This window comes from Cydia amplana, chromosome 18, assembly GCF_948474715.1.
Source record: "Cydia amplana chromosome 18, ilCydAmpl1.1, whole genome shotgun sequence".
Classification (NCBI taxonomy): domain Eukaryota; kingdom Metazoa; phylum Arthropoda; class Insecta; order Lepidoptera; family Tortricidae; genus Cydia; species Cydia amplana.
The window spans coordinates 1,016,370-1,038,127 of record NC_086086.1 but is presented as its reverse complement, the minus strand read 5'-3'; the positions used below and the strand labels follow the sequence as shown (position 1 = coordinate 1,038,127).

General features: G+C 37.6%; 1 protein-coding gene across 2 annotated transcripts in view; it reads left to right on the top strand.

The window, feature by feature from the left end:
* The window catches only part of LOC134656253 (acetylcholine receptor subunit beta-like 2), a 48,332-nt gene that overhangs the window by 10,092 nt on the left and 16,482 nt on the right, over positions 1-21,758 (top strand). For both annotated transcript variants that reach the window (XM_063511768.1, XM_063511767.1), the window contains 8 exons: positions 278-406; positions 951-1,112; positions 1,645-1,804; positions 2,212-2,339; positions 2,963-3,138; positions 7,724-7,876; positions 8,113-8,231; positions 8,736-8,848. In XM_063511768.1, the coding sequence (XP_063367838.1) occupies positions 278-406; positions 951-1,112; positions 1,645-1,804; positions 2,212-2,339; positions 2,963-3,138; positions 7,724-7,876; positions 8,113-8,231; positions 8,736-8,848 (1,140 nt within the window). The remainder of the gene's footprint in view (positions 1-277; positions 407-950; positions 1,113-1,644; positions 1,805-2,211; positions 2,340-2,962; positions 3,139-7,723; positions 7,877-8,112; positions 8,232-8,735; positions 8,849-21,758) is intronic.

Genomic DNA, 21,758 nt, shown 5'->3' with positions numbered 1-21,758 from the left:
TCTATAATCTTTGTTTTTCCTCTGATTATGGAATGCCTGGTCTTCTCAATTCTTCTTATTTTCAGCATGGGCCTTGACCGCTCCGATATATCTGATGGTGACTGTACAATATATGATTTTACATATTGTACATTCGCTATTATGTAATCATAAGCTTCTGTTGAAAATTATCTAAACTGAATTTCAAAATCATGCTTACATGAAAAAATAATTAGTGACACTGAATTGTTTAGGTTCTACCATATAAGATGTCTTCATGAACTGTGTTGTATTTCAGAAATGGTTCGACTATAAACTGCAATGGAATCCTGATGAATATGGCGGCGTGGAAATGCTATACGTACCCTCGGAGCACATCTGGCTGCCCGACATCGTACTGTACAACAACTGGGACGGCAACTATGAAGTTAGTAAGCATCATCATTAGCTTCCTCGCGTTATCCCGGCTTTTTGCCATGGTTCAAGGGAGCCTGGGTTTGGCAACAATTCTCAAGCACTTTTAAAAAAGCGAATTCAATCTCAACTTCCAACTCAGAGGGTAAACGAGGCCTTATTTATTTGGGATTACTTCGGTCGCCTTATGATTCATCCACCGAAAAGCGACTGGCAAATTATATCTAATGATATATCGACTTAAAGGTACGAGCCAGGGTTTGAACCCGCAATGTCTGTATTTAAAGTCGCATGCTCTTGCTGCTAGGTTACCAGCGTTTTCACCATTAATTGGCCTTAAGCCATAATAATAATATATTATGCATTTTTTATTTATTTACATGATCATTTAAAAAAATGAGTTTCTGTCGTGTCGTACGAGGGAGTTACCTAAAAGGCTGGCCCAGAAACGCGAAGAGTGGCGATTACTCCACCGACAAGAGCATAACTCTTAAATATTGATGATGATGAATCTTCACATGTAAGTGACTGACAGTAACTCGTCTTGCTATACTCAGGTGACGCTGATGACGAAGGCCACAATTAAGTACACGGGCGAGGTGATCTGGAAGCCGCCGGCCATCTACAAGTCCTCTTGTGAGATCAATGTGGAATACTTCCCCTTCGACGAGCAGACCTGCTTCATGAAGTTCGGATCGTGGACTTACAGCGGATTTCAGGTAACCTTGATGACCACAGCGTCACTAAACCACCGGCCCTCTACATAACAGGTCCTCCGGCAAGATCAACGTCAAATACTTCCCCTTTGATGAGCAGACTTGTTTCATGAAGTTCGGGTCATGTCGGACTTACAGCGGATTTCATGTAATATTTGATGACCAAATACAGGGTGTCTAACGGCAAATTGCCGATTTCTAAATTGTATAAAAAAACTAGAACACATATTCCCAATCTATGTTTTTTAAAAGTAGATTAATGCAGATTTAATTTTTTTATCAAATCACATTACGTTAATGTCGATTCTCGCTGTGTCTTCCAATATTTTTCGCATTTTCCGAAATGCTAAACTTACGCCTTTGGCATATGCCTCAATAGCATAAATATGCACGCTGCTCCGCTGGCCAGCGATCCATTGACACTAATCAAACTGCAACACTCACGAAGCCACGAACCTAACCCCTCAAAGTTAATTTAGGAACTGAGGTAAAGGCCTGTTTACAACTTCTTATGGTACCTTAAATTATTTGGCAGGTGGATTTAAAGCATATGGACCAACCGGCGGGCAGCAGCTTAGTGCACGTGGGAATCGACTTGAGCGAGTTCTACCTCTCCGTGGAATGGGACATTCTAGAAGTTCCCGCTACGAGGAACGAGGAGTACTACCCGTGCTGTCCCAATGAGCCGTTCTCTGGTATGTTTGACAGATGGGAACATTATGAACCATGCCCTCTAAGGCGTGGAAGGAATGGAAAAATTCACACGCTTTTGGCAAGCATGATTCTCTGTTGGTTAAGAGTGATAGGACAGTATTTTAAAAGTGAAATTTTCCAATTTTCCTTTAGTAAAAAAACATGCTGGTCCATCCAGCGATAAATGAAAGTTTTACTATTTTATAAGTTCATTTTAAATGTAACTAACAACTATGGATTTATGTCCGAAATAAAATGATTTTATTTATTATTATTATTTACTTCTCCATAGAGTAAATTATCCTTAGCGCCGGTTTTCACTCGTGCCGGCAATGGCACCGTTCGCGTTCACCCTTCGGGTATCTACGAAATCTTAAAAATAAGAATTCTTACCAAAACGTTGTTCCAGACATAACATTCAAACTGACCATGAGGCGGAAGACCTTGTTCTACACCGTCAACTTGATCATTCCCTGCGTCGGCCTCACCTTCCTCACTGTGCTGGTTTTCTATTTACCCTCTGACTCTGGGGAGAAGGTAAAGTGACTGATCAGGAAATATGCATATTTGATTGGCCTGATTAGGTACATAAATGGAAAACAAATTAAGTATCTAATAGTAGGTAGGTACCTATAGTCTCTTGTCAGGCCTGTGATGGACCATGTCGGTCTCGCATCGGTCTATTCAACAACCAAAACGGCGTTTCTTCGGTGTGACTGCACCATAAATCGCCTGGAATAGACGCAAAGGCCAATGATGATGATGACCTAAATATATAAAGTTTACAACACTTTATTTTTCTAGTTTTTTTTTAAGTTTTGCACATTTATATAGAAATGGGACATTTAAGTAATATACGGTAAAAACATTTATTTTTAATCAATCCAAATCGAAAGGGACTTGTAAGAACTATCATAGGTCCCATCATTCAACGCGAAAAGTTTAACGTTACTTGTCTCTCGTTCATATTTTACCTCACTCGCAGCTCGCTACCCTGAGGGACTACCGTGAAAACCGTAATTCGCAAAATGCGGGGATCTTTCTCTGTTACTCCTTAGAAGCCGTAATTAGAGTGACAGAGAAAAATGCCCGCAATTTGAGAACTTCGATTTTCGCGTTTATAGACCTGATAAGGAATTTCAAAAAGGACTTCTCCCCAGATCTCGCTCTGCATCTCAATCCTGGTGTCCCTCACCGTGTTCTTCCTCGGTCTGGCCGAGATCATCCCGCCGACCTCCCTGGCGATCCCTCTGCTTGGGAAATATCTGCTGTTCACCATGATACTCGTCTCGCTCAGCGTTTGGGTGACAGTGTGCATACTAAACGTGCATTTCAGGTAATGCTTTCTAACAAAAGGGGTGCGTTGGAAGGTAACACTTTGGATTATATACTCGTAAAGGATGACTCACGTTAGACCGGGCCGACCGGGCCGTGTCCGGGCCGGAGCTTCCAGCGATTACTTTTCTATGACAGATACCAGGTGACCACGTGATGCTTTCCATAGAAAACGAAGCGCCGGAAGCTCCGGCCCGGACACGGCCCGGTCTAATGTGAGTCATCCTTTAAGAGTCAGCTGGCGAGCGTTTCAGATATTGAATTGAAAGTTATTTGAATAGCGTGTACACAAATAACTGAAACAAAGTCTTATATGACGTTACTTTTGGCGAAATAAGTCAGTTATTTTAGAAAGGAATAATGAAAGTACGTTCTTCGTTCGTTCGTTCACGTTCTTGTCACCATGCCTAATAAGTATGTAAGTGTGAAAGTGACGCATAATATGCCAGGTGATAAAAACGCGACCATGATACCGCTGCAGTTTTGTTCAGTCATTTGATTATATTAGAAACAAGTTGTCTCTAGCCTCACGCCGACCATACAAAATTATAGCTAAGGAAGTTTGAATCTTGTATTTTCAATTCGGTTGAATTTCATTTGTTTGAACATTTTAGGACACAAATGAAATACTACCTACTTTGTCTTTAATTAAGGTTGACATTCCATCGAAACTGAGTGTACATCCTAATGTACATTGGGCGGCACGAGGCTAGACCGCAGATGATTTTTAAATTGTATGGGTAAATAAAATTATTATAAAACAGACCAGTACAAAGTTGAACTTGTACGAGTATTAGAAACCTAGCAATAGAAGTCAGTCAAATTATTTATTAAGAATTTTTGGTTACGTTGGCAAACTTGAATAATATCAGTGGATATCATAAACGCTACTGCCAAGAGCTGCGCCAATTTTAGATTAGTCAATATGAACTTACTACGCTAAAAAGTCTTACTTTCCGACGGCTGACTCCGCTTGTTTCTAGATATCATTAAGTATCTTGATCCAGGCCCCGTAGACAACATGCTAATCGCTAACGCTCAGAAATGCAACTATCACTGTCACACTAATATGGAAGAGTGATAGAGAGACACAAAGCGATTCGATTGCGAAGCGCAAGCGATTGTCACCTTGGTTAGGCCTCCTGCGGGCTCAGCACGGTTCCATTTTTTATCCACTATCACTAAGCCCGTCACTTTCGCACTTACATACTTGTTAGAACGTGACAGGCATGGTGATAAATGATAAAAATGCGACCATGCTACTAGGGCTGGTGTCTCAGCGACACCGGTGTTCTTAACCCGTGGAGCGCCCTAACAAGACACGTGTGATAGTAACTCCATACTATTCTTGGTTCGGGGCGCTCCACGGGTTAATGCTTCTGGCAGAGATCATCCCGTCCACGTCACTGGCGATCCAACTGCTGGGCGAATACCTACTGTTCACCATGATCCTAGTGTCGCTCAGTGTGTGAATGACCGTGTGTGTGGTAAATATGCGGTGACAGGTTACTCCTTATCTTTATGTAACGGACCATGACGAAAAGCAATACCTAGAATATACAAATATAATGACTAATCTACGTGATTTCTTTGCACGTCTACCCCAACATGCGTTATTGTACGTGAAGATTTATGTATACCTACTTATATTTTTTCTGTTATCCGTGTGGAAAGCGTCAAGTTTCCGCACGCTGCGCTACATGCAAATGCTTGTTGAGAATTTAATTGAGAATATTTTGGCAGTTTGTTACAACTTCTATAGTTTTATAAAAATGCAAAATGGGTCTCAAAGTAGGGATAAAAGGTGGAAACAGGTAGGTACATGATGAGTTTCTGGTCCAGAAGTGTCACTGTTGGCATTTGAGAGTTAATAACCATAACAGTTTTAGGACAAGTAATAAAAAACAGAATGGGCTTCATATATGTCTATGTATTACGTAAGGATAAATGCAACACTATCGTAATGAAAAATTTAGTCACTAAAAAATTCCAATACTCGCCCTGTTTTTAGGGTTCCGTAGCCAAATGGCAAAAAACGGAACCCTTATAGATTCGTCATGTCTGTCTGTCTGTCTGTCTGTCCGTCTGTCCGTCTGTCCGTCTGTCCGTCTGTCTGTCCGTCCGTATGTCACAGCCACTTTTCTCCGAAACTATAAGAACTATACTGTTGAAACTTGGTAAGTAGATGTATTCTGTGAACCGCATTAAGATTTTCACACAAAAATAGAAAAAAAACAATAAATTTTTGGGGTTCCCCATACTTCGAACTGAAACTCAAAATTTTTTTTTCATCAAACCCATACGTGTGGGGTATCTATGGATAGGTCTTCAAAAATGATATTGAGGTTTCTAATATCATTTTTTTCTAAACTGAATAGTTTGCGCGAGAGACACTTCCAAAGTGGTAAAATGTGTGTTCCCCCCCCCCCCCTGTAACTTCTAAAATAAGAGAATGATAAAACTAAAAAAAATATATGATGTACATTACCATGTAAACTTCCACCGAAAATTGGTTTGAACGAGATCTAGTAAGTAGTTTTTTTTATACGTCATAAATCGCCTAAATACGGAACCCTTCATGGGCGAGTCCGACTCGCACTTGGCCGCTTTTTTTTAATTTTCTAATACTGTGCTTATTTCGAAAAATTATCACAATCAATTCTACTATTCAAAATATGAAATAGTTAACGTTTTAAGTAGTTAGTTATTAAACAATGAAACGGTGGCACGACAAATTGCGCTAACTAATAGCTTATATCGCGCGATCTGCCGTATATCACGCGTTCTATTATTGTAACGACACAGTAACAATGCGAGCGTGATTTACGATCGCAACTGCAGTATAACGTGCTGGCTGCGAAATTAGCTGGAATTTTAGGCTTTGCAAACTTTTGCTCGATTTGATATTTTAATGATGGATAGAAGGAAATTGACAGATACAGCGTCCGCGTCAAGGCTGCAGCATTGAGCAGTAATGCATAATAAATGGTGTTTGACCTATATTATTCACCTCGTGGTGAAAAAATTGGTTAAGATCTTAAAAGACACCTTTATTTAGGTATTTACAGGCCTTCCCAAAACTAAGTTGACAAAACAATTTTTGTAATATTTTTCTTACTTAACGTATACATTTATTTTTCAAAATGTAATTAAAATTAAAACTACAATTAATCGTTTAGCTACAATGACGCCAAACACGCGTCATTGTCATACGTTTCATTTTAGAGCGGTGCCATATTTTAGACCGCCGAATTGCCAAAATATTAAATGCATTAAATTCTCTATAATAGTTGTCTGTGAAGTATGTCCATAAATTAAGTGTGGTGAAAATTTCTTCCTGTGGAAACTGTTGTTTGATCTATGAATCCAGATCATGGCGATACCATACATATATAATATAGGTTTGTTTGATACAATGACGCCAAACACGTTCATTCAATGAAGCTTCCCAATTTAGAGGGGCGCCATATTTCAGCCCCCGCGTTATCGACACAAAGCAACAATGCCAGAGATTTACGCTGCGTTGTATATTGCCAGCTATTTTACGACGTTCACTACGATAACTTTTTGTCTGTTTTCGTGAATTTATAGAACTTTATCAACTTTCATTATCGTAAAGTTGGTAGAATTAAGTTCAGTGCTTACATACTATGTAATTTAGTTTGTAATCGTGTTGTTACATTATCACATAATCAAATCAGTTTCATCTAACCTCGTTTGTAGCAATTATATAAAAACGACTAAAATTTGCTGTAACTGATGTCAAAATGAAGTTAGAAAGTCGATTTAGCTCACAGTACTTACCTACTACTGAGTGGGACATAATTAAATGCTACGGCATTTATGTGTTGTATACCTATACAATAATAACAAAAAACAATAAAACCTATTTATTAGGCGTTATCAACTCAAACTAGGCCCTACGAAGTCAACCGCTAATTTGTAACCCCAAAATATCTTGGCAAAATTACTTAGGTACGTAATACATAGGTAATAACTCTTATATATAATTAAAACCTCATAACCTTTAATATAATAAGCCTTAATAATTTGTCTTTAATATGTGAATATTAAGAATAAAATGTTAAACCTTATTTTTACATAGATTATTTGGTTTTTTAATTGTAATTTGATACCACTGACTTGAACCAACTGACCAGAATCTGCCGACTTTTGGGGTTCCAGCTTCCAATCGCATCGCATATAGCCGTGTCATGTCATAAACAACAGTATCATTCTCAATTATAACCTTTATGACAATGTGTTAAAGTTCATAATCAATATTATGAGTGGACGTTTCAGCACATAAATACACCTTTTGTTGTCTGGTTGGAAGCTGTACCTATTATGGTAGCAGAAATGCTTTGCGTGCGTGAAATTTTGATCACGTTCAAATGGAAATAGTCTAAAGGTACTGTTCGAATTTGGACTGTACTGGCATTACTGCTGCAGTATTACACCGCGACTGCATTGCCGCAAATGTAAAATTTACTAGAAAATTCCCGATAAAATGACCTTTTTAACGTTTACATTACAAATGGTATTTTAGTCTTAAATCAAAGTATTACATAAATCCATTACCGCAGATCCCCATCAACCCACACTATGTCGCCTTGGATGAAGAAGCTGTTCCTCCAGCTGATGCCGAAGCTCCTCATGATGCGGCGAACCAAGTACTCCCTCCCCGAGTACGATGACACCTTCGTCTCCAACGGATACACGAACGAGCTAGAAATGAGGTAACTATGAGCCTTGCGTAACTCTACTTTTGAGAAAATTTTCTAATATGAAACAAGACCGATGTGATCCCATAAGTTAGTGTACCGAACACTAAAAAGGTGTGTGCGGTACAATAAAAAGAGAAAAATGTTTTCTAATTTAAATAAATTGGTCCTAAACCAAATAAGCAGGCATTTAATGTTTTAGAAAAATCCAAGGCTCCTAGTTTTTTTTTTAATATAATGTATTTTCGCAGCCGCGACAGCCTGACTGATGCCTTCGGTGACAGCAAAAATGGTGACAACGGTGACTACAGGAAGTCTCCCAACCCTGAAGATGACATGATGGCTGCTGGGGGACATCAGAGACCTTCAGGTAAGTGGAAATAATTGCGCTTATCAAAAAACTTTCCTTTTTTGCATCTGGATGATCTTCCAAGAGGAAGATGATGGGATGATGATGTTGGGAGGAGGATGGGTCGATGGTCCCGGGTTCAAATCCTGGTAAAGGCATTTATTTATTTAATTTAAACCTTATTGCACAGTAAAAATCGTACAAAAAGCGAATTTAATGCTAGAAGGCATTCTCTACCAGTTTACCCTCGGGCCAAATAGAGAACAAGCAGTAAAAAATTAGGTGTAAAAAATAAATAAATATTTACAAACTACGAAATATTGGATATTCAATATAATGTTTTGGGTGACGAGCGTGGATATTTAATTTTGTTCCCGAGTCATGGGTGTTTTCTACTGTGGTATTTGTAAATATTTATTAATTATGTTTATAATTATGTCAGTAAGTATCTAAGCTTAGTCAGTTTGTGTAATAATGGCCTATAATTTATTTACAAAATAGTGTACAAAATCGTTTTGTTGACAGTAACCGAATCTGAAAACATGCTGCCACGCCATCTCTCGCCAGAAGTAGCAGCAGCTCTGCAGAGCGTGAGGTTCATCGCTCAACACATCAAGGATGCTGATAAGGATAATGAGGTAAGTGCACAGTTACATATTAATGAGTTTGAGAACATGCTGCTAATATATAATTATCTGGTAAGAAACGGCAGCAGCACTTTTCTTGTTTCTCGTTCCCTCATTACTGAGAATCGTGACCACATTCAATTCGTCGCCATTTTGTGCGGTCATAATGCCATGTGGACTGTGCGGTGCAGACTGCCACCAGCCGTGTTTTTCATAGCGTCCGACTAGTATTGTCACATTTGTCACAGTGGCAGCAGCACATATGATGCTGATATATACGAGGTTAGAGTTACTAATCTACATCAAATTAAAATTCTACAAGTATCACAGTACCTTGGTCATATCATGCGAAACGAGAATTATGAACTCCTTCAACTGCTTAACCAAGGAAAGATCCAAGGAAAAGATGATCCGGACGAAGACGTAACTCTCGGTAAAAATCTCCAAACATGCTGGTTCAAACAGATTACACGCTCTTTATTCCGCGCAGCTGTGTCTAAAGTACGTATAGCCCTCATGATACAGGAGATGGCACTGGAAAAAGAAGAAGAAATATTATAGACTTTAAACGCTATGACGTTGGTCCCTCTACAAAGGATAGTACTTATAAAAACATCGTATGTCCTGTATTATCCAGGCTTGCATGTACAACTGTACAATAGAGGATTTCTTGAATTTGTATCTTTCTTCGTTTCTCACAATATTTTTCTCAGATAATAAGCATTCGGTAATATAAAACTTAGAGCGTATCTTAAATTCCAATAGCTCCTCTTTTATTTAAATATTTAAATCCCTCGAGGCAAGAGCCTAAAATCGTTTTTTTTTTTCTAAACGCCATTGTTTTTAAGTCCCTTTTGTGTTAAAATAAATTAAGTCGCAGCTTTTAAATCTTCCGAACGTTTCCAAAGCAATGTCAAACAGCGCAGAGTGAGGGCATCTGTTTTTAATCGCCTCTTAAGGGCTCAGTTTGTTTAGCTCGTTACATATTCATGGCGATGTCCGGACCTTTTCATTCGTCTATTTCCATCTCTATTGCTATATGCGAGAGTGATAGAGAGGCAAGAGGGATTTCCATTTTCGCAGTAGGTCACTGGCCGCGGTCGGACTTGTATTTATTCTGAGCCCATTCATTATTTTTTGTAAGAAAATTGACTTTTGACGCGAGGAACGAAGGAGCGGAGTTTAAAAAAAACGGAAATAGATGTCATATATTAAAGAAAAAGAGACAAATTAGAGTTGCTCAAAGACGCCTAATCTTTCATGGCATAATAGTCGAGAAATTGGAACAGGTTCTGCCGTGGCGAGGTGGCCTAGGGGTCCTGGGCGTTACCCGCGATAGCTAAAAGACGCCGGTTCGAATCCAGCCTTCACCAATGGAGGGCTTTGTCATTTTTTCTTTCGTATGATATCTGTTTAAGTTTATAATTTACAAAGGCCGTCGACTTAGGCAGAAGGGGGAGGACCCCCGCTCCGAGTCGTTTCTGGTGCAAAGGCTATCCATAGCCATCCAGCGCGGCAATGCCGCGAGTATTATGGGCACTTTTGCACCGGAAGGGTCTAGGAGCGGCAGCAATGTTTAGTTAGTAACTTGTGTGTGTTTAGTTTGTATTGTAAGTATGACTGACTGTATGTATGTTATATATTGAGAAATAAATACTGACAAAAATTTACAAATAATCGTGAGACTACCTTTAAGAAAACAAATCAGAAAATAGTTGATAATAAATACAATTTAATTTGTTCCCAAAAATTTGAGCGGAGTTTTTCTTCCATAGTCGGGTCAAAAACGTTCCAAAAAACTGGTGCCTTTTTGTGGACAGTAAGAAAGTTAGCAATGTATGCCCCATTAGAAAGACAGCCTAAAGGTGACATTCGGATTGCGACTGCAGGAGCTTTGCAGAAGTGGAAATTGCACGAATTTTATTGATAAAAATGAGAACTGACTGTCGCCTTCAGAATGTAACCAAGAGTCCCAGAGCGGGACGTGATACGTGAGAACACGACACTGCGGCAAGAAGTGTTATTTCAACATTTTCAACCACTTAGCGAGTGTAGATGCGAGCAAATCATTTTGGCCGAATCATAATCATTGGCCTGTACATCAATAAAATGATGGTTCAAACAGCGTCCATAAGAGTGCGGCACTTCCGCAAATGACTAGTAAGTCAATAATTAGCCAAATACTTTTTTATTAAACATACTTTGGAATATTTCCCCAAAAAAACCGTTACGTTCTCATTTTAAAACGACATGTTTATCAAAATAATTTAAATAATACATGTAATACAAAAATACAAATAAAATAGAGCGTGTAGGAGTTTAGTAAGACTTCTTCTCACTCTTATTGCTTTGTATTACAATATTTTTATCATAACTAGTAGATACTATAATATTAGCCTTACCACGAGTTTGACACTGACATTCGCTAACGTCTACGTAACTTACTTTCGACGAGTATATCTCTCGCTCGCACTAATATGCCAATACTAGCAAGATGCACATAAAGCTAGTTACGCACACGCTAGCGAACATGTCAGGTCAGAGTCAAACTCGTGGTAAGGCTATTCTAGGTGCCTGCTATAAAATATTTGACACGATCTTATTTGTAGAGATATAACACCGTGTCACACATTTTTGCTGCCTTCGTTGTGTAAGATATCATTGCAGATGACTGTACATAGAATAATTGTCACTTAAATATTCATGGCAAATTTCATGTTATTTCAGAATAATTTTTTTAAATGAGACCGTCTTCGATCGGCTTTTTTGCTCAGGGTTCGTGCACTCTTAATTTTAAATTGACCTATTTTTAAAATGGCCAAATTATCATAAATTCGATCCGCTCAGCTGCAGGGAGCCACCGAGCCACGGCTGCATACAAATGCATAGCACGTTAGCCATTTGTCTCCTGCACTTATAGATCACCAACACTTAGATAGAGCATGCACAGCCACTGAATCATCATCATCATCTTCCTCGCGTTGTCCCGGCATTTAGCCACGGATCATGGGAGCCTGGATCGCCTCCGCTTGGCAACTAACCCCAAGATTTGGCGTAGGCACTAGTTTTTATGACAGCAACTGCCATCTGACCTTCCAACCCAGAGGGGGTTATGCCTAGTTTTCCGTCTGGTAAACTAGGCCTTATTGGGATTAGTCCGGTTTCCTCACGATGTTTTCCTTCACCAAAAAGCGACTGGTGAAGGTCAAATGATATTTCGTACATTTAAGTTCCGAAAAACCCATTGGTACGAGCCGGGGTTTGAACCCGCGACCTCTGGATTGAAAGTAGCACGCCCTTACCTCTAGATATAATTAAATAAAATGATAAAAGTTTAGATTAACTACAATAAAATTCTATAGGGAAAGTGCATGGACTATAGGGAGCAGCACAGGAGCCCCCCGCTTAGGTTTATTGGCGCGAAGTGGAAATGTCAAGTTTGGGCTTACTATGTAGCCCACAAGATGGCATAACCTACAATGCGCGTAGTGCTCGCTCACGGTATTCGTCCTGTGGGGTCATTTTTGAGCTATAGTTTATCGTATTTTATTGGAACATGCATATAAATTGAATAAATTGATATAATATGATATTTATTTAAATAAAATTACACAGCATTACAGCTAACGCCAATGCGCTGTAGAATTAAGTAACTAATAATAAAGCTGTACTAAAAGCGAAATCATGGTATGTTTTTTTGCCAACCCTAAATATTCTATGAGTTACTAGTATACGTAACAACAATTATAACGGGGTTTGGTGAGCGCATATATAAATTAAAGCTTTATAATTTTATAAATGCTTTATTTTATTTCTAATTTATAAGCATTTAGCGCATTTATAATTAAAATAAATACTTTTAAATTCTTTTTACGCATATTATCTACTTCTAAGTAATTTTATTATTTTACTTGAGCGAAGCTGGACACCAACGGTGAATTCAGGGTTCCCCACGACATACTTTTGCCACCCTTATTTTTTTATGAATTGCCACATTTCTAAAGGGTTTTGTTGATGAGGTATCCAGTAGGAGGTGGTCTAACACACTGCAGGCCACGTGCACCACACGCTAAGTACATGCACATAGCCTGTTTAAATTTATTGTGGTTCCCGCTAGTCACGTTCACAAGGAAACACTTTTGAGCGATGTATTACATTTTTGAGCGACGTTCTTTTGTTCAATTTATTTTTTAAAAAGAAAATAATAAATGTTTTGCATTTAAAACATATACCGCATCTCTGTCTGTTAACGAAGTTGTTAAAGATCTAAAAGATCGCTGAACCGATATAAGATGAAAGGTATAGAGATAGTTAGAGACCCGGGGAAGGACAAAGGATAATTTTTGTATTTAAACAACCTGGGGACCTACCGCGAGTTTCGCAAATTGCGTGCATCTTTTTCTTTTACTCCAATTAAGGCGTTAGAGTGATATGCCCGCAATTTGCGAACTTCGATGTTCGCGGTAGACTCTCTGAAATATAAGAACGACATTGTTAAGTCGAAAACACAAAATTGTTCAATGTCATGCGTTTTTAGAGTTCCGTACCCAAAGGGTAAAAAACGGGACCCTATTATATACTAAGACTTCGCTGTCTGTCCGTCCGTCCATCTGTCACCAGGCTGTATCTCATGAACCGCGATAGACAGTTGAAATTTTCACAAATGATGTATCTCTGTTGCCGCTATAACAACAAATACTAAAAATAAAATAAAATAAATATTTAAGGGGGCTCCCATACAACAAACACGATTTTTTTGCTCTATTTTTTGTTGATGGTGCGGAACCCTCCGTGCGCGAGTCCGACTCGCACTTGGCCGGTTTTTTAATAACTTACCTACTCGTATTTAAGAGCCAACAGGAGCTGAGATTTAAATATTTTAGGTAAATATACCCGTCTCGCTAACGGAAGCGGCTCCTAAAACTAGTGTGATAAGGACAAGGCGAAAAATACTGCGTAAAAATCTCAAAAATCGAGGTTTCGTACTCGACTGTTTCCTCCTCCAAAACTTAACCAATCGTAACCAAATTTGGAAATCTAAATGACTATGACATTATCTGTGTCGGACCGTTTTGCTTTTTTGGCTAATTGATATAAGTTTTGAATAGCGCGCCTCTCATTGAGGCATAGTCAATTAGGCTATTTTGGCCATTTTTGAAGGGCTCTAGCGCCTTAAAAAACAAAAATATCATAAAGAGCAAAACGGTCCGACACAGATATTGACAATATTAATCTGTGTTGAAAAAATTATTGCTCTAGCTTCAAAACCCACGGAGGAAACAGTCGAGTACGTTTGTATGGAGAAATGACCACTCCTGTTGGCTCTTAACTAATTACACACTAATTACATTAACTAATAACACTATTTCAAGACCCTATAAACAAAACATCCACTGTAATAAAAACCAAAATGAGCATCGTTAACTAAATGATTCAGACCCCCGAAACGAAACAGATAGCATCGCGGCAAAGTTGGGTCTACGTCGTTAATTAACTGCAGAACCAACACAAACATTTAATAGTTTAATGAAAAATAAACAGCGGGCCCCGGGCCAATCTCGACGAAAAATCGGGGATGTTTTGGCCAAATATTGGCGTGGTACGAAAATATCCGTATACCGAAAACCACACGTAGACCGCGAATTTATTTCGTTGATTTATTGGCCATTTTTTTAAGGAAAACGTTATATGAGTTGGGGATAGAACATCATGTTTAGTGAATTTAGTTCAAGTCTCACCGAAGACAGTAATTTTTCCACTTTTAAATTTATTCTAAGCTTAATAGCATCGTTCGCAGACGTTCCTGTTTGTTAAAAAAATTAATCATGTTTATAGCTGATTTCAGCTGACAGAATATAATATTTATCTGTTTTGTTATTTTATTTTTTATTTTATTTTTTAGACAAATTTATTCTCCTATATTGGCCAGCCGTTGGTCGATAAACCAGATTTGACGCCAATATTTTGTTTACCGCAAACATACGAAAACAATTTCAAGCTCCTATACCACCTAAAGTTTACTACAAATATGAACCTTAACTTGGCGCAGCAAGGTCAGTATTTAAACAAATTGTCGACCAAGATAATAGCTTTGCAAAGTTATAAGTTTCCCGTTGTTCGGGTTTTATACTTGAATCGCTTCGACCCGATTCCCAAGTTTGTGGTTTGGGAAATTCAAGGGTATTTTGTGAGACAGAAACAAAGACTTGTATTTTATCTGGCGTAAATATTTTTGAAAATATTAAGATATTAATTCATTCATAATGTGTCCATTCGATCTGCTTTGACAGTCCAAATATTTATGTATATCTTTAGGACCCCGAAATTAAGAAAAAAATTCCTGTAGGACTAAGATGGCTGACTCATTATCATTTGTCACCATTGCTGTCACGTTCTTACAAATATGTAAGTGCTGAAGTGACGCATGGCATGACAGGTGATAAAAATGCGACCATGATAGCTGGTCTGCAGCCAAACTGTTAAGACAGATATAGGTATATTTAAAAAAACAAATTACTGGACACCATTTCATCGAATCCAGGGGTTTTATTTTTATTAAAAACTATTCTACACCTTCATCCTTTTAGGGAAAATGAGTCAGAGTTGACAAAACACCCTGTTTACTCACACGACGCAAAACGGTACGGAAAGTGATATTTACTTAACGCATAGCAAAGCTATTTCAATATTAGATCGTCATGGCAGCATGATGGATGGTGGGATCACGCCTGAATAAGTCACGCAGATGGCGGACTATTGCTTGTAGACTCCGTATTTTTACGAGGACTTTTTTTAATTTTCATTTATATGAGTAACAATACATGCAACTCAAGGCTTAAGATACAGTAGGAGGACCTATTAGATAGGGTGCAGTAAAGAAGTTGGTGTTATTATTGAGAACAAGAACGATAACCCAATTTCTTATATTATAATTTTTTGTATTAGAACAAATTAAATTATTTTCAGAAAATATTTTAATTTGTTTTTATTTCAAGTAGACACACTACTATACCTATAAATTATAAACTTTAAATAAATGTCAAATACTAAGAAAAAGTGACCAAGGCCTCCAGTGCCCCAGGCTGGAATCGAACCAGCGTCCTCTGCTATCGCGGCAGGTGCCTGTGCCATTCGACATTTATTTAAAGTTTATTATAATTTTTTGTCGGTGGTGGCAAGTGAAGACTTTAATATCTATTTGTACCTATTTACATTTTTTTTTCTTAGTTTTACCTTTTTTATTGCTGCAGTAGGTACCTACTTTAAATTCAGATCGTTATTTTAGGCCATCAATGACATCTTATGTAAGTAAAAAAGTCAAATCTGAAAAAATAAAACAAAAATAAATAAAATTTTGTAAATGACGGGGATATCACATCACACGTAAAGATAATAATTTTAGAAAACTACGCGATTGTTTGTGCTGATAAATTGTATTATTTATCATTTTAAACTTAGACATCCCGTGATTACCTATAAAACTAAGTTTTGGTTGATTGTAATGCACACGGTAACATGAGCATTCACGTTCTCTAAGTAAATTACTATGGCATAGCTCGTTTCGCAACCACGAGTCGCCTTTAACGCGCCGTCTACCAGGTATGTGATCTATATGAATGAATGTGAAAATGACGGAAAACCTGAATGCTGTATGTTGTTATTGCTTACCGCCTACGAATGAACTTAATGCTCATACGGCCCGATTCGAACAAAATGCTTCTAGAGTGAGAGTATCTTCGAAGTAGATTAAAAATTTAAGATACGTAAAATTTTTGACGTATCTTAGAGTTCGAATCAGGTCAATAGTCATTACCGTATTTGGCTGTTAAGCATTCAATAGCATTGTGTTTTAGACGTGATTGAAGTAGATTATCTAAGACAGCGGTCGGCAACCTTTTGGCAGCCAAGGGCCACATAGTAGTTGAGGAAGTTGACGCGGGCCGCACTTTTGTTAATATGTGTGACTTTATCAGAAATTGTTGTTTGAAAATATTACGTACAAAATAGCCAGGGGGCTCGCGGGCCACAAGTGAGAGATTAGCGGGCCGCTTGTTGAGACCGAAGTATTTTAATGATAATAATGATAACGAAACTCAAAAATTCACTGAAACAAAGTAAACAAGTGTCAGTGCCGCAGTCATAATGCGCATAAGCTTCAAGTTACGACTTCATAAATTTTTCATTGATCGCTGAAATGACACCGCACCATTTCAATATTCGAGACTCGGATAGGTAATAAAACGTACAGCTAGGGCTCTCGCGGGAGTTTGCATACGTCTGCTGAGCAATTCTAGTCTTCTTTATTTGGATTACACGTTTTTAACCATTGAGCACTAAGCGCATTCTGTTCTTGCTGTAAAAAGCATTTCTTGCAGCAGTTACACTGCAACATTGACCCTAAAAATACATTTTAAGTGACATTACTTATATATAAGATGTAACAAAAATAGTGGGTATCCGTTTAAGGGCATATTCGGTATATAGTGTTCTGATTAGGAAAAGTAGAAGATAAAAAATTTTGATACGAAAAATGTTTGGCCTTTGTATGGAGGGTTGGCCGACTGTGATGATATCAGTGTTGGCCGAAAGTTAATGCAAATTGAAAATGCTGGCCATTAACGATTATAAATTGAATCGTAAACTATAATCGTCCGATACGGTTTAAGGTTCAATTTATAATGGTTAATGGCCAACATTTTCAATTCGCATTAACTTTCGGCCAACACTGGATGATATGCCCGTTAGAAAAAAAAAATCGCAACAAAAATATTTTTCCATCTTTTTCCTAATCAGAACATCATTATTAATATGCCCTTAATGCATTTAATTCCACACTAGTGTTGTTACAAACTATATTTTACGACGGAAAATAACTTATTTTAATTACAAATGTGTGGTGTATATATAGTAAACCTACAGGCATTGAAGCATGGCTCTTACTATAAAAATGCTAGTGAAAGTAATTAAACCATGAGTTATATTTTATACGTATATCAAAACTTTTTTGTCTTATTTTGCTGCTTATAATCTATGAACTTTCAGACTGTAATGGTATAAACAAAAAGTTTAAAAATCAATGTAAAGGAAAATCCGGAAAATGTAATACATGTTCATTAAAATACGTACTAACTTCAAAAAGATAACCAAAGACGAAGCGATATTACCTCAACCAAATGGAATAACCAGATTTCAGATTTCCACTAGCTCGCCTGCTAATAAAAATGACAATAAAGTGTATCGTATCAGCATCGGATCTCGTTCGGAAACAAGAGAAAATCAACCATTCTCAACACTGAAGTGTTTTGAAATTTCCAGGAGATTTTAGAATGCAATGGAAGTTATATCCAATGCGCTGTAGTGATGCTGCTGGGGAAATTATTTTTCATTCGTTTCAGTTTTTGCGGGAATGTTTAATACAATATTTACACTATTTACAGGGAAACAAGAGATGACTGGGTTTTATTAAGCTTTAATTCTTTGTAAAAGGTTTGATGGCGTAAGATAACCGCCGAAAAAACAGAAAAGCAAAAAAGAATAAACCCTTTTTTATTTAACCTTAATAACTAAATTCTTAGACTAATGTAAGTATACCTAAGTAATTTTGAATGGGCGCCAATCAATCATGTTCCGTAAAATGGGGTGAGTAGGGTCAAAACTGAAATTCAAACCTCGACAACATTTTATTTTTACATATAAAAACTGAATGGTGTTATATAATAAGTGTTCCCGACGTTTTTATTTTAGTTTTTATTTTATTTTGGGTAGTTCCATTTCATAAATTTGACGATAAAGAGGAAAATCCACCTCACCCCGTAGTGCCTCGTATTTGGAGTGAGAGGGGTTTTCATACAAAGGTGATTTTGGAAGATTGTTGCATCGATTTTTTTTTATTATGCGTATTACTATAGCTCCATTTTAAATTGGAATACATTATTTTTGTAGCAGTAACTTTAAAATCCCTTCTTACCCCCCCTCTCAAACCTTCTCTCTCCATTCATAACCCACCTTTCCCTGCGAAACCTACTCACTCCGTTTTACGGTTCTTCATTTTCCGGCGAAGGGGCGTGTCGCGCTGCGCCGTTGCTGCGAATCACGCTTTACGTTTTTAATTTGACTGCTTTTTGATACAAATTTGACTGCTTATTTTTCTTTCATGGTGGGCTTCTAGAGGGAAATAATTCCCGCTGGGAAATATTCCCGAGATCGTCACATCACTAGCTGTAATCACGGAGACATTTTAATGCTTCATCAGTTAACACCTTTTGAATATTTAAATTGGAAATCTAACGACATTTCTCGCTGGAGGGGATTACAGTATTGTTTTTGAGCGGGATTTTACCTCGGCGGTATATTTTAAGGATTTATAGCCCTTAAGAAAGGGTTTAAACGAAGTGTTATAGCGTTGCTTTTTGACGGTATCGTATTAATGTAGCCTTAGTAAATTAATAAAGGTTATTTTTGAGTGATGTTCAGAATTTTTTAGGTAATTTATTTGATGCAACGAAACACAAGTGCTTAAAACCATAATATAGGTAACTATGTATCTCCATACCCAATTTCACGTAGGGCAATCGGGCAGAGGTAACACACAGACAGACATGCACTAAATAGAGTTACTTTCGTATTTATAATATTAGTAAGGATTTTTCAGTCTTTAAAGTGAAACATTTTAAGTGGATATTTTTTTTTAATTTCAATGCGAGTTGTCTGGAAATAACAGAAACTTTTCGCTGGCCCTTCACTATTTTTAAGCAAATATGGCAACCAATTCTTTTTTCATTAAATACACATGAATTCTGTCATTCCATTATGTAAGGTACGTCAAAAAGGAAACATAAATTAAAATCGTTAACCGTTTCTTGGCTCCTACCGCACTTGCGTCTCCATTCAAAGACTTGTTTTACAAGCGATTCCTATCTCCTTCTATATGTACCGAAACGTCCTATCTCTATACAAATATCGTAACTACATACGACGTTTAAGTATTAAAAGGCAGCGCGTATCTGATTGGCTGCGCGGGGACAAAAAAAACGCATTGTTGATATTTCCGTTGCGCAATGCCAAAACGTTTTGCAGATTTTGAAATGGCGAAATTGTTGTTATTTATAGTTTTGTGGTAACTCTTTGTATGATAGTACTCTAAAATTGAAAAACAATTTTACAGTACATATGGTCCTATTTTCCGCACTAGTGCGTAAAATAGCACTTTTCGTGCGATGTCAAAAGTTTAAAGGGTCATATGTACTGTAAAACGTTGTACGATACACGTGCGAATAGGTAATTCGTAACTCGTGTCGATTTAATTTATCGCCACTGGTTTCGAATTTCCTCTTTTCCGCACTTGTATCGTAAATAACTATTATTTTCCATTCAATTTTTATTTTTATGAAGTAAGTACCTATATCTAAAACGATTAACATCTTACGCAATTTATAGCGAATATTTCACGCTTAACTTCAACCGTCTCATTTTAATGCACTTCACATAAACACCAAAAGTGCAATTTTGTACTTTTACGGCTGCATCAGTGGTGAGTCGTAAAGTGTGTCGTAGAGTTGCTTTCAGTTTAGTGTTACACTCTGTTGCATGATGCAACTAATAGAGTGAGTTGAATCGACATGTCTATTTACTTATCCTTGTGTATGTCGGCGGCCGATCGTAAGATCAGGCATATCGTAATGTTCCTGTGTAATGTTTTGACGATAGTGACATTAAACCAATATATGTATAGGTAGGATAGGTTCGTTAGGTTGCTTTAGATGCCCGAAGGGCAAACTGCCCAGAAATTCGACTCAGGGAACAGATTTTCACGTTTCACGATATGCCTAGGAATTTCACGATATGCCTGATCTTACGATCGGCCGCCGACATGTATAAGACCAGCGCTGGGACCCGTTTCTCAAAAGCTTATTGTAACTTGTAATACAAGTGGAGGTCACGTTTTGACAGCTTTTGTTAGAAAGGGACTTCCACATTTAATTACAAGTTACAAGTTTTTAAGAAACGGGTTCTGCGCTGGTATCATAGCTAGCATTATATCAAAGAGAATATTAGAGTGTATAGAGGGTTATTATGTTACATGTGGGTCAGGTTTGTTTTTTAGGATCAATTGTCTCTATGGGAACCATTGCATTAAAGCAATACAAAAGTCAGAAATGACAGTCAAAGTCCGACAGTCGTACTTCACTTGCGAAACGCCCCGAACAAATCGCTATGTGAACGTGACGTCAAGGTCACTGAGAGCGCATCTTGAAGTATGAACAAAACAAGAAAATTGCGTTTTTGTCGGTGAAATATTGCGTTTATGTATATTATAGTTGCCATAGAATCTTTGTTTGGGTAAAATGTGAAGAACCGAATGGTCTGCCGTGTCACGCCAAACTCCGTTAACTCGAGTTACATGAGTTACGGGTAACCAGTCTAAATCGTCTTAAAAACCATTAAATATATATCTTCTAAAAGAACATTTTGAAAATATTCATTATTTACTGAGAAAAGCATATGACTAACTCATGTAACTTTTTTTTTTGCCGATGGCGTCAGACACAACTCAGTTAACTTGAGTTGCATGATATATGTTCTTAAGTTACCGGAGTTAGGCAATTTGGCATGACTGGCCGAGCGCTTGGTTTATACGACAACAATATTATTTCGCTTAATACGTGGCACGTCTGATCACGCGTATGTCATGTAACTTGACTTACATGACTTCGTGTGACCACTATAGTATGGAGGATTTGGTCATGCGGAACCATTTAATTCGAATAAAATGAAAACTATTCAATTATGCGAAAAAAAAATTAATGTGACCATATTTCCTACATGTAGATTAGAAAAAATTTAAAAATTACGATAAACCGTCAACGATAACAGCATTTGAATCTTTAAAACTTTAAACGTAATTATCTCGAAACTCAACTTT